The 12848-nt window shown below is 50.1% G+C and overlaps 2 protein-coding genes across 2 annotated transcripts in view; one reads left to right on the top strand and one right to left on the bottom strand.

Moving 5' to 3' along the window:
* Positions 1-12848, bottom strand: part of LOC117808222 (CLIP-associating protein 1-A-like) — a 148010-nt gene that overhangs the window by 81620 nt on the left and 53542 nt on the right. Inside the window, exons 46-49 of the mRNA XM_034677828.1 lie at positions 12462-12641; positions 10966-11161; positions 569-621; positions 1-55 (exon numbers count right to left, since the gene is read on the bottom strand). The exon at positions 1-55 is cut by the window's left edge and continues 55 nt beyond it. The gene's annotated coding sequence lies outside the window, so the exon portion shown is untranslated. The remainder of the gene's footprint in view (positions 56-568; positions 622-10965; positions 11162-12461; positions 12642-12848) is intronic.
* Positions 1-12848, top strand: part of LOC117808232 (zinc finger protein GLI2-like) — a 46760-nt gene that overhangs the window by 24680 nt on the left and 9232 nt on the right. The window contains exons 3-7 of the mRNA XM_034677845.1: positions 1135-1240; positions 5692-5885; positions 7431-7613; positions 10980-11181; positions 12419-12611. Of these exons, the coding sequence (XP_034533736.1) occupies positions 1135-1240; positions 5692-5885; positions 7431-7613; positions 10980-11181; positions 12419-12611 (878 nt within the window). The remainder of the gene's footprint in view (positions 1-1134; positions 1241-5691; positions 5886-7430; positions 7614-10979; positions 11182-12418; positions 12612-12848) is intronic.

The raw sequence follows: 12848 nt of genomic DNA, 5'->3' as shown, positions 1-12848 counted from the left end.
GGTCCGGCAGCTCAGAGACGAGACACACCAGGTTGCAATTAACAGGATGTGAAAACTGTACCAGGGGCGAGCGAGGGAAGAAGATGATGAGGAACATAGAGAGAGAGAAAGGGAGAGAGTTAGGTAATGCCCTCGTGGAACAGTTCCAAAATAAAGACCTGAGAAAAATGTTAACTGGAAACATAACTCCATAAAGTGTTTAAAGGCTTCGTTTATGTGCTGGTAAAATAAAGACAGGACATCTTCTGCTGCAGGTTTGTGTTATCACAAACAGCTAATTAGTTCTCATGTTGTGGATAAAGTTCTCAGATCTGAGAGGAACACAGAGGAGGAGAGGAGAACAGGACTTTAATGAGAAATCAAAGGGGCCGTTAAAAGGATGCACGATGAAACAGACGGATGTTAAACGTGGACGGGTAAATTAGAAGCACCTTTAATGCAAAGTGAGGACAGGTCTGTTGAAAGGAATGAGGGGTTTTAGATTTAACACACAAACAGGAAGTTATTTGAAAGACAAGAACTGATCCTGCACAAGCATCATGGGAAATGTAGGACACTGGTTTCTCACCTGGCCGCTCAGACGTCTGAAGGTGAAGAAGGATGCGTCTCTTCTCTTCAGCTCTGCAGACAGAAACAAACACAGACCGTCACTGAACTGAGAAACAACAGAAGAAGTCACAAACAGACGAGAGCATGTTTACAGGAGACGCACGCTGCAGCAGTGCTGGTCCGTTAAGAGGTTTATCTGTTCTGTTTGCAGCATCTCATGCTGGTCGGACGAAGCAGAAGAAAGCTTCTCCCAGAGCTGTCAGGCCACGTTTGAGTCGGACTGCAGCTCTCCTCCACACAGTCCATCATCCCATCTAGTTCAAAGAGCGTCTAGCTGCAGGTCTTTGTGAAAAGCCCGGTTGGATATCTTTTATGTTCAAGATGTAGGACTTCTTCGGACGACTTTGATTATTTATTTATTCCACTTCTCTCGTGTGATAGTGCCAATATTTTACAGGAAAGCGCTCAGCTTGCTCTGAAATTCATGTTGCTTTATTGTAGCCTTTGAAAGTCCTCTTTTTTTGAACTCTCTCTCTCTCTCTCTCTCTTCCTCCTCTCTCTCTCTCTCCCTCTTTGCTCTCACAGCCCCCCACCACATCTTCCCCACCTTCCACACGCCGATCCCGATTGACATGCGCCATCACGAAGGACGGTACCACTACGAGCCCCACGCGCTGCACGCCATGCACGGGTAAGTGGCCTGCTTTAGTCCACATTGATTTGAGCGTGCAGTCAGAGGAAACACTCTGAAGTGTGCAGGTTAGAGTCGTCAGATCTCTCTGATGTAAATCTTCACTTCACATGTGGTTACTCGCGTACAGCAGCAGCTTGTTTTCCTCTGTAACTCTGGAGGGTTGGCTTTAGAGAGCATGTTAGCAGGCGCTGATGAGAGCTGAGCGTTCGCCAAGTTCAATATCAAAAGCAGATGACAACATGCTGACTTCCAAAGTGAATAATCAATGCTGCTTCTAAATTTCCCCTCTGCAGCCCTTGTTTCCAGTACAGTTTGATTATGTGGGCAGGCTCTGCTCTTTTGGCTCCAGCTGTCTGGGGATCAAACACTCTGATGGTTTCAGAAGTCGACTCGCAGTCTGAAGATTCTGCGCTCCAGAAATCTCAGAGCAGAGAGAGGAAAATCTCTGTGTGGAGAGGAGATGTTTCAGAATGTGAGGCGCTCATGGATTCAGGGTTTGATGTGAACTGGACTTGATTTGTTGCAGGTGAAGTTTGCAGCGAGTTGTTCAGATATAAAGTAGAGATGATATTTAACTTCCTGTTGATTTAAACATAAAAAGGTGAATCATAAATCTCTGTCAGTGCGCTCCATTAGCAGCGATCTGCAGGACCGGATCCATCACCGATGACATAATGCGTCCAACCTGCGTCCAAACCTCTTTATATTCATTAATGGTTGTTGTGCGGCTAATCTGTGTGGTGCAGGCCGTGTTGGCCCCGAGCTAACGCCATAATTAAACTCTCAGAGAGTAGAGGTCACAGAACAGGCTGTGTGTGCTGCAGCAGCAGTGCTGGAGGTGAGCTGCAGGGCTGGTCTGCTGTGGGGCTCGGTAACAGATGCTTTCCCATTTATTTTCCTGAGGGGGAATTCAGCTCGGAGGGAAACACACAGCAGAGTGCAGGATTTATACATTTGTTACTCGTATGGAGGAGCAGGAATCACTCTCCTCCTGCTGGGTGAAATCTTTAAATCTGAGAGATGATGAAAGAACGAGGATGCAGTTAAAGTAAGAAGTCTTAACCTCAGACACAGAGGTTTAAACTTCTCTGTGGAGGTTTTATGAATGGATGCTGGTGAGTTCAGAGTTCTGCAGCAGAGAGATGAAGTTCATCTTCAGCTTGTGAATCACCAGGAGAGCCTGAGCGCTCTGTGGCACACTTTGAATCAGAGCAGCGAGCTTCCTGCGGGAGCTCAAAGTTACTTTATCACAGGAGGGAAAACTGGCAGCGGGACAAAAAAGTCAATAGAATTCTCCAAATAGTTCTCTTCCATTTAAATTCACAGATTTGATGGTGATGCATACTTCGCGCCTGGCGGGAGCAGGGCTATTCATCACACCGGCGGGGAGAGTGGAGCGTGGGGGAAGGGGGGGGCGGCTGTCCACGGACTCGGCCACCTTGATTAATGTGATTTGATCTTGACAGTGGACCCCTAATTCATCAAGACCTTGATCTAGCTGTCGCTCCCCCCTGCCTGTGCCAAATTCACCTAATTACAGGAACATTGCGCAGCAAATTAAGTGCGGTGTCATTTGTCGTCTGGTGCGGCACTCTGTTATCCACTGGTGGCAGCGTGTCAGAGGTCCCCTCCCTGATTGTCTAACATGACATCTCTGCGCTGAGCTCTTTATCATTGTTTGCATATAGCGTAATGAGAGGCCGGGTTATTTTGTCAAGCCTGTCATAAAAGCAGAGAAGCCTCCTTTCTCTTCCTGCGGATATACTGAGGAGCTTTTTCCTTTCCTGGCCGGGCCGTCAGACCAAGGAGGAAGAGGGGGACACTTCCTCCTTGTGATGGTGCGTCTGAGGACAGGACCAGGCTGAGTCCAGATAATCTGAGAGTCCAAGGGAGCAGCTTTTAGACGTTAAAGACTAACAAGGAGAGCTCGGACTCTCGGCTGCTCAGCCTCGTAATCCTCCACTCATAGGTCCAAACAGCCAGCTGGATGTGAACAGGCGACCATGTTCAGGTGTCACATGTTAAAGAAGGTGAAGTGACCGCTCTCAGGACGGATCAAACTCAGGACGAGTTTGTAAGGAGGCCGTAACTCACAGCATCGTGATCTGTTTGTTTGTATCTAGGTCATTTCTTCCTGCGCATGAAGAGGGAGACGTTCAGGGTATTCGGGGTATTGGGTTTGAGGGGGGGGTGAAGTGGGGGGTGGGGTGGGGAGGAGGGTTTGCCTGTTAAGTTGGAGGTGTCTGCTTCACACAGCCGACTCATAAACCTACAGCGGGAGTTTATTCTGCCGCACGCTGGATGCTGTGATTTATCTAAATCAGAGCGCTCCCCGAGCCCGACACTGGAGACGAGACTAACTGTCACACTGTAATTCATCTCTGGTGTCACGGCACACACACACACACACACACACACACACACACACACACACACAGAGACAATAGAACAGAAACATTTGTACAGCAGGTGAAAAAGAGGAGGACTCCCTCAGGTCCACGTTGCTGCTCTCTCAGAGTCTCAGTCTTTGTTTTAATGGAGGATATTTGCTTCAGTCTCTTCAGCGTGAGGTTTGAAGCTTCCCTCCGTGTTACAGTGTTCATGTTTAAAGTTTAACTCAGACACAATGAGCAGTTCAAACCCTCAGAGGGGGGGCAGAGCTGTCGTTGTGAAGCAGGAATCATTTATTAAACAATTTTCAAATCAAGTCATGGAAAAAAAAAAAAAAGCTCCATGACTGAAACAGCAACGTTCCACTGTAATGCATGTTTGTGTGACTAAGCTGAGTATGTGTCTGAACAGACCTGTGAAGTCCTGCACCTCGTTAAGGCTTTAATATCATGTCAGCAGCTGCTGCAGAGCGAGCCCTGAGAAACCAATGTAAACCAGCAGGAACACAGAGACTAAAGTCATGTCTGCCCCGAGGTGTGAGAGGTGACACGCATGATTCACTTCCTTTAAATCTCACCACTAACTACGTGTCTGAGACACGGCAGCTGCTGCAGGTGTGTTTCTCTGAGGCGGAGGTGAGAGGACGTTTGCATGTTAGGAAAGAGAGCGGGGGACGCTCAGGCAGCAACGAACGCCTGTGCACCTCTTTCTCATATCTGTGAAGGGATCTGTAAGACTCAGACCCTCAGAGAGAGAGAGTCTGTGGGAGGAACATCTGTCCCAGAGACTGTCGCCCTGCTGCAGGGTGGAGCGGCGCAGATGGACTTACAGGAGGTTTGTACTTTGCAGCATCCTCTCCAGAATAATGCACATTACAGAGGTGAGAAGGAAACCTTAGTGCAGTCAGAGCGATGTGAAGATGTTCTTGTGAACGCACGGTCAAACACCGTCCTGGAGAATCGGAAATAGCCGACCCCCTCCCGCTCTCAGCCCGCTGCCCGGCGCCACAGAAGGTTGCGCTTCAAAGCCCGAGCATTGTGTTTGCCCAGACGCCCAGAACCCTCCTCCCTCCCCACGGCCTGACCCTGTGAATATGAGAATATGACATGATAACTCTGAGCGCCCTCTCCTTCGTTATGATGGAATACTCTTCATCAGACTCAGAGAGTTGGAGGAGCTTGTTAGCAGTAAACAAACCCTGGTTCAGAGACGGACACAGCTCACCTGCTGGCTGTTACATGATGAGAGCTTGAATTATTCACCCTGACCGTGGGGATGATTATGTTTTTAGATGAGGAGTTAGAAAAACAGAGTTTCAGCTGTGATGCAACACAACAATCTGAGGGGTAATGATCCTTTGTTGGATGTTGGACGGAGGAGAGAGTGTATTTTTAATAAAGCGTCTGTGTGGAGAGAGAGAACGGAGGAGCACAAAGGAAAGTCTGACAGAGATCAGGTGGTTAAACTTCCATCTTTGAAGTACTCGCCAGAAATCTGACTGTGGTCATGTTTGAATACTTTGACTCTGAGAGATGTCTGGAGGTGTCAGGCTCAGATTCTCAGATCCTCCGTCTCTGATAAGTGACACCAACAGGGTCCCTGTGGGTGATAACGTCACCTGGACATACGACACTTCCTCCCTCCCCCTCTGCTCGCCTCTGTGACCCCGATCTCACCTCAGACTCTCAGATCTGAAGATGGATTCAGAGTTAGACGTGATCTCACTCCTGAAGACGTCTGTGTCTCTCTGAGGTGCCGGCTCAGGATCAGGTTTTCAGGGGGATTACTGATGATGATCGCTGGGGGAGTCTGTGGAGTGTGAAGATGCTTCAGGTGGTCTGGTCAGAGCGGGGACGTGTTCAGTTCGAGAGAGGAGTCTATTCCTCACTTCCACACACATCATCGTCCTGCACAAAGACTCCCCTACAGTCCCTTACAGTCCCCTAGAGTCCATGTATTCCTGTTTGTGTTATATATCTACTGTTTTAGAAGTCCTTCAGAGCTTCTAACTCTTTTGACATGCTGACTAATCTGTCTTTTCTTGTGATCTCCCTCAGCCCTGCAGGTCTGACCGGCAGCCCCGTCATCTCTGACATCTCCCTGATCCGCCTCTCGCCTGCAGCCGGGGACTCTCCCTTCAGTCCGCCTCACCCGTACGTCAACCCTCACATGGAGCACTACCTGCGCTCGGTTCATGGCAGCCCCACGCTCTCCATGATCTCTGCGGCCCGAGGACTCAGCCCTGCTGACCGTAAGTTCCTCTCATTACTTCTCTCTCTCTCCCTGTCCCTCGTCCTGTCCCTCGTCCTGTCCCTCGTCCTGTCCCTCGTCCTGTCCCTCGTCCTGGCCCTGGTCCTGGCCCTGGTCCTGTCCCTCATCCTGTCCCTCGTCCTGTCCCTCGTCCTGTCCCTCGTCCTGTCCCTCGTCCTGGCCCTGGTCCTGGCCCTGGTCCTGGCTCTCGTCCTCACCCTCTCTTTGTTTCCTTCCATCGTTTTTAGGTCCTGTGATTAAAGTCTGGAGATAACGTGTGTTACTTCTTTCTGATGTTTTTGTCTCTCCACCTGAGAGAGAGTTTCCTCTGATGGGTCACAGGAGGAATAACTAAGAAGGATAGAATAAGCTGACCTCTCTCTCTCATGATGTATCCCTCCTTCTGTTCTTCATGAATCCCTCTCATGTATCGGCCTGAGTCCATGTGTGTGCTGACTGCAGACGGCTAACAGAAGCAGGATGCTCTGATGCTCAGCTGGGAGCAGAATGAAGTGATCTCAGGCTGCAGCACACAAACACTTAAACATGAATGGTTCCTTCAGCAGGGAGACCTTGACCTGTGCTCCCAGGTGCTCTGAGAGAGAAATCTGTGGAGGTTGATTAAAGAAAAACCTCATCCCGGCAAATACTTCTCCAGCCCAGAGAAATGTAGCAGGACGCGATGACAACTCTTTCCTCAGCACTGAATTACAATAACAGATTGGAGCAGGGCGGCGGGGGGGGGAGCATAAATCTTCTTTTACAGTCTGTCAGTCGTAATGTGGTCGGGCTTTAAACGGGAATATAAGCAGCCGCACCTGAGATCTGCCCGAGATAGAGCCAAGACAGAGGAGAGAGTACAGAATGCAAATAGCCGGTTGAGAGTCGAGGCCTTGAGTTCGGGAGGATTTGATGTGTTCCAGGTGACCTTCCTCTTCCCTCAGACATCTGACATGTAAGTTAGGACAGCATCCTGTCCTCAGATGCAGCTTTGATAGTCTCTGGTCTCTCTCTCTGCTCACAAAGACTTTCATTTGATGAAGAGAAAGTCTCTGGTCTTCATCTCCTCCTCTCCTCAGCACTCTGGAGTTTCTGAGGTTGAAATGTGATCCTGTAGAGGAAGCTACTTCAGCCATGAAGTCAGGCCGAGCAGGGCGTCTGCTCTGTCTTAGGTCCAGAGCCGTGATGGAGTCTGAAGGATCACTGAGGAGCAGATCCAGGAGGAACCGGTTCATACAGGGCTGTGATTGGCTCTGACACTCTTTACTAATATTTCATCAGAGTCCGTTAAAGCTGGCGGGTCTTAGAGGGACGGACTCTGAAAGGTGTCAGACTGTTTTCCTGGAACAGTGGACCGGGTCTGAGGGAGGCGCTGGGGGTGGGGAGCACCTACACGGGCCGCTGCACATCATCGACCCCGCCCCACCCGCCCCGCCGGCCCCTCAGTCCATTCAAAGATCTCCTCAGCGTGAGGCGGGACACACAAGGAATTCACCCTTTTTCTCACCCTCCCCTGTCTCTCCCTGTCCCCCCTCCCCCTTCACAGTGACCCACGAGCACTTAAAGGAGCGGGGTCTGTTCGGGCTTCCTCCTCCTCCTCCTGGGGCAAGTCCAGCAGAGTACTACCACCTGATGGCCAGCCACCGGAGCCCCTACAGCGAGCTGCTCATGCAGGGGGCCGGGGCCAGCGCTGGGGCCCACCTGTCAGACTACATCACGCCTATCGACGGTGAGTCACATGAGCTCCTTTAAACAACACAGAGTAGTCCAGACTCTGAGATCCACTATACAGCACACAAACACAGAGACCGGTCTACATATTAACAGATCAGGAGGGGGTGGAGACATCTGGGAGGTGGTCTCAGCTTTAGATTCAGTGTTGAGGTGAGCATCTGTATGAATACTTTGCCCTTTCGTCTGCATGAGATTAAATAAAAGGTCCGTTCACACCTGACCTCTCTCTGAGGATTGTTACAGTGAGACAGACTCTGAGTCCACCTCTGTCCCTCAGTCACAGGACGGTCTCCTCAGTCCACCGAGCCGCTCTGATGAAGCTGGATGGTATTCCTGTCAGGCCGTGGCGCTCAGGTGGATGATGAAACAAAGATCACAGGAGAGCGTATAAATAAAAAAAGGCTTGTATACATTTTTCATGTCAAAGTACTTCAAACGGCCGACGGGCCTTCAGGTCCAGGCCCTGTGCTGCTCGGTATGTCTCCCTGCTGATCCTGAGCCAGCACTTTTCCATAAACATGGAGGACTTATTGTGCCGCCGTGACATCTCACATGGACGCCATCGCCGGCGTGTTAGGTCACAGCAGGTATATTCTCACTTTGATCCGGCGGCTCGCTCTGCACCTTAAAAGGGGAGGCCTGTCTGCGAGGAGACGGATGGCGGAGGGGAAGTCCTGATGATGGACTCCAGAGAGCGTGTGTGTGATGATACACACCTCCTCCACCTCTGCTCCTCAGCAGACGATCACTTCCTGTTTCAGTGTACAGTAAACCGGTCTGTGTGTGACGGGGTTCAGGACACTTCTCTGAAGTCTGTGTCTCTGTAACTGAGAGACTTTAGCAGACTATCTCAGTCCATGTGAGGCTCCTTCAGTGAAGAAGGAGGGTTAGGAGGGAGTACGTCTCTTCCTCGGTGTCTGTGCAGGCGGTCGGTCTGGGTTAAACTCTCCCCCTGCAGCCTTGTGAATGAGCTGCTGTGTTGTGGTGTCGGAGGCCAGACTTCAGCGCTGAGAGCGGCCGGCAGGCTGCCAGCAGCGTGAAGCCGTCCAGCCGGCCGCACTAAAGCTGTCATAACTTAGACTCCGGCCGCCCCGAACACTGAGCAGACGCTGAGGCCAAAACATACGGAAAGCACGCTCAGGCTCCGTCTCGCCAAAATGTCATTGTTAAGTTATTCAGAGAAACTGTGAGAAGAAAAATCACTCCACCTGCCAAGAGGAGTGTGTTTGGTTATTTCAGGATGTCAGACAAACTGAGAACACATTTCTCCTCCTCCTCCTCCTCACATCCACAGAAGAAGAGTTACAGCTTCTCCACCATGATGCTTTAACTCTAACACTCTGTGCAGCTCGCTCTCCATCAGCAAGGATTCAAAGTATAAACACTGCGTCTGCATGAATTAATCTACCGCAGATCTTTCTTTAAATGTGACTCTATTAGTCCTGAAAGCAGGAAGTGAGAAATAACACGGTTCAACTTTAAGCACCTTTCCCAAGAGTGGCAGAAAGAGACAGCATTTCTCTTCCTCTACTCCCAAACGTTTCCCAGAAGCCTCGGCGTCGCTTGAACCCACAACCTCCTGGTTCCAAACGGTTCAGTTACAGTCATGGAGCGAGCCTCACACACACACACACACACACACACACACACACACACACACACACACACACACACACTCACTCTTCTTGTGGCGGCTGCTGATATAAATCACGATGGAGGCGGGAGGGGAGGGGGAGCTAGACGAGCGGGGCTTTTCCATTGGTCCATTTATCAGGGGAAGCGGCGCATTAATAAACACATCTCCCCAGAGGTGAGGGGAAGTAACAGAGATGAATACGGCTGTACCGACCTGCTGTAACAAAAACACACACCTGATCCTCTACACCTGCCCCCTCTCCCTCCTCCTCTGGTGCCCCCCCACCCCATCAACCTGAGGGGACCTCTTCATGAAGTCCAGCCCCCCCAAACACAAACGTCCCTGCTCATAAAGCCGCACGCACCGGGACGTCCCTCGAGGAGCCGGCGTTGATGTGTCTCCTCTCCAGGTTTTTACCTCATCATTCAAACTCCTCATATCCCAGGATGAAGACCCCCCCCCCTACCTGCCCCCCCTTTAGTCTCAAAGCACCCATTTCTAAACAGATAACATATGCTTGTGATTTGTACACACTTAGAAACAACCTTTGAGCTCTTTTAGTCATTAAGGACGGCGCTGAGAGCGGAGGAAGCAGCATCAGTCAGGGAGCCTCTCACGATCTGTTATCAATAAGAATAAACACCACAGAGCCTGCAGCGTGAGACCGCTCCTCTCTGTCTGAACTACATGTTCAAGACGTCACATGGAGCTCTAATTAAATCAGGTTTCTTTTTTAAAGCTCATGCACGAGGAAGAAAACACCTCTGAGCTTCCTGTTCAACAAAGAGTTGGAACCTCACGTCCCCGTCCAGATCGATGGAATCGCTCTGCATACATTTCCTCTCAGTTGAAATCAATTCTCAGTAAATTGCCCTCATTTAACATCGTGAAGTACGACCCAGACTGTGCGATGTTTATCTGAAGTCATTACAGGGAATTATTGTGCAGAGATTGATTAGTCATGTCTGAATGTTAATGAGGTCGCCACATGTGGGCAGCGACTCCTCTCCTCTCACTCTCAGACCCGACGAAAACTGGAGAACAGAGACATGAAAACCAACAACAAACCGGGACATGGTCCTGGTCTGAAGGGGGTCAAGTAAGGAGACTGTTGATGAAGGACAGGTGTGAGGTGGACTCTTTAATGTCCCCTGAGAAAGGAAAGGAAAGGGATCTTTATGGTCCAGTCTTTGTGACCCATGTCCCTCCTGACACACTTCAACTAGCTGCAGGAGAGCAGAGAAGACTTCTGATAGTCCTCTGCCGGCTCCCTGTAAGCTGTGCACTCATTGACAGAGCCGCTCTGTGTCTGCAGAGGTTTGAGTGTCACAGTGAGGACGCGACAGCATCCATCACACCTACTCGCAGCCTCACCTCCTCCTCCTGAAATAACAGGAGCCGCTGTGAGGAGTGACGCTGTGATTTCAGGAGTGATTGGGTTTTGGACTGAGAGTAGTTAGAGTCTCACAGGAGGAGCGGAGGATGTCTTTGGATCAGATTTGATGGGATTACGAGTCAGAGAGAAGGATGTGCAGCATTTATCACGTCTGTCACATTAACAGCAGGTATCTGTGGAGCGCTGTGTGCACCGGCTCTGACAGGAGGAGCGGAGAAGCTGCAGAGGACTTCAAACACATCAGATAGTTCACTACAGGATGGAGGGGAAAGTGTGTTTGTTGACTTGGGTAATGAAGTGCAGACACTGACTCACCTGTGCACCCACAGTGTCCAGGTTCTCCAGCCCCAGACTGACGCCCCGCCTGAGCAGGAAGCGAGCTCTGTCCATCTCTCCTCTGTCAGACGCCAGCATCGACCTGCAGACGATGATCCGCACCTCGCCGAACTCACTGGTTGCTTACATCAACAACTCGAGGTCCAGCTCGGCGGCCAGCAGCTCGTACGGTCACCTGTCGGTGGGAGGGCTCAGGTAAGTCACCACGTGGACTTTAGATACTCTACTTCATCTAGCCTTCTTTGCTTCCTTCTCTTTTCCTACATGCTTCTTTGTTTCCTACATCCTCCTGAAGTTTCCTTACCTTCTTTACCCCTCTCTCTCTGTGTCCTACATCCTCCTGAAGTTTCCTTACCTTCTTTACCCCTCTCTCTCTGTGTCCTACATCCTCCTGAAGTTTCCTTACCTTCTTTACCCCTCTCTCTCTGTGTCCTACATCCTCCTGAAGTTTCCTTACCTTCTTTACCCCTCTCTCTCTGTGTCCTACGTCCTCCTGAAGTTTCCTTACCTTCTTTACCCCTCTCTCTCTGTGTCCTACATCCTCCTGAAGTTTCCTTACCTTCTTTACCCCTCTCTCTCTGTGTCCTACATCCTCCTGAAGTTTCCTTACCTTCTTTACCCCTCTCTCTCTGTGTCCTACGTCCTCCTGAAGTTTCCTTACCTTCTTTACCCCTCTCTCTCTGTGTCCTACGTCCTCCTGAAGTTTCCTTACCTTCTTTACCCCTCTCTCTCTGTGTCCTACATCCTCCTGAAGTTTCCTTACCTTCTTTACCCCTCTCTCTCTGTGTCCTACATCCTCCTGAAGTTTCCTTACCTTCTTTACCCCTCTCTCTCTGTGTCCTACATCCTCCTGAAGTTTCCTTACCTTCTTTACCCCTCTCTCTCTGTGTCCTACGTCCTCCTGAAGTTTCCTTACCTTCTTTACCCCTCTCTCTCTGTGTCCTACATCCTCCTGAAGTTTCCTTACCTTCTTTACCCCTGTCTCTCTGTGTCCTACATCCTCCTGAAGTTTCCTTACCTTCTTTACCCCTCTCTCTCTGTGTCCTACATCCTCCTGAAGTTTCCTTACCTTCTTTACCCCTCTCTCTCTGTGTCCTACATCCTCCTGAAGTTTCCTTACCTCCCCAAACCTTCTTTACCCCTCTCTCTCTGTGTCCTACATCCTCCTGAAGTTTCCTTACCTTCTTTACCCCTCCCTCTCTGTTTCCTATGTCCTCCATCTTTACATCCCCACTTCCTTTATTTGTCCTCTCCCTCATCTCTTCTTGACCTCATCATTTTGCTTCCTATCTCCTTATTCATTTCCCTCTATATAACCTTTTCCTCTTCCTCACTTCCTTCCTGTTTCCTCAGCGTCCCTCTTGTTCATGAATCCATGTATTAATAATCTACATCAGAATAACTGGTTGATATCTGGATGTCTTCCCTGCAGCCCGTCCTTCCCCTTCCCTCACCCCATCAACCCAATGGCCTACCAGCATCTCCTCTCCCAGCAGCGGGGCCTCAGCGCCTTTGGCCACACCCCTCCTCTCATTCAGGCTCCGCCCTCCTTCTCCAGTCGCCAGCCGGGCCTCGGCCTCTCCTCCCTGCCCACCTCCATCCACAACAGCGACCTGACGTCCAAGGTACGAACACACTCGGGTCTGGAGATGATTCTGTGTGCAGAAAAGGAGGAGGAGGGGAATCATTTCACTTTGATGAAGAGAGAAAAGAATCATTATAATAAAGATAAAGAAATGAATCAACATCTCAGGGAAAGGTAGATGAACTTTCAGTCACTCCTGCTCTGTAGGTTTGATCTGAGGAGTGACCCTTCAGGTATTTCTTCTGAACAAACATGTTAGATTTGAAACAGCTCGTGT

The sequence above is a fragment of the Notolabrus celidotus genome, chromosome 24 (assembly GCF_009762535.1).
Source record: "Notolabrus celidotus isolate fNotCel1 chromosome 24, fNotCel1.pri, whole genome shotgun sequence".
NCBI classification, from domain to species: domain Eukaryota; kingdom Metazoa; phylum Chordata; class Actinopteri; order Labriformes; family Labridae; genus Notolabrus; species Notolabrus celidotus.
Note: the sequence above shows the minus strand (reverse complement) of the source record. Positions and strands in the feature narration are given on the sequence as shown.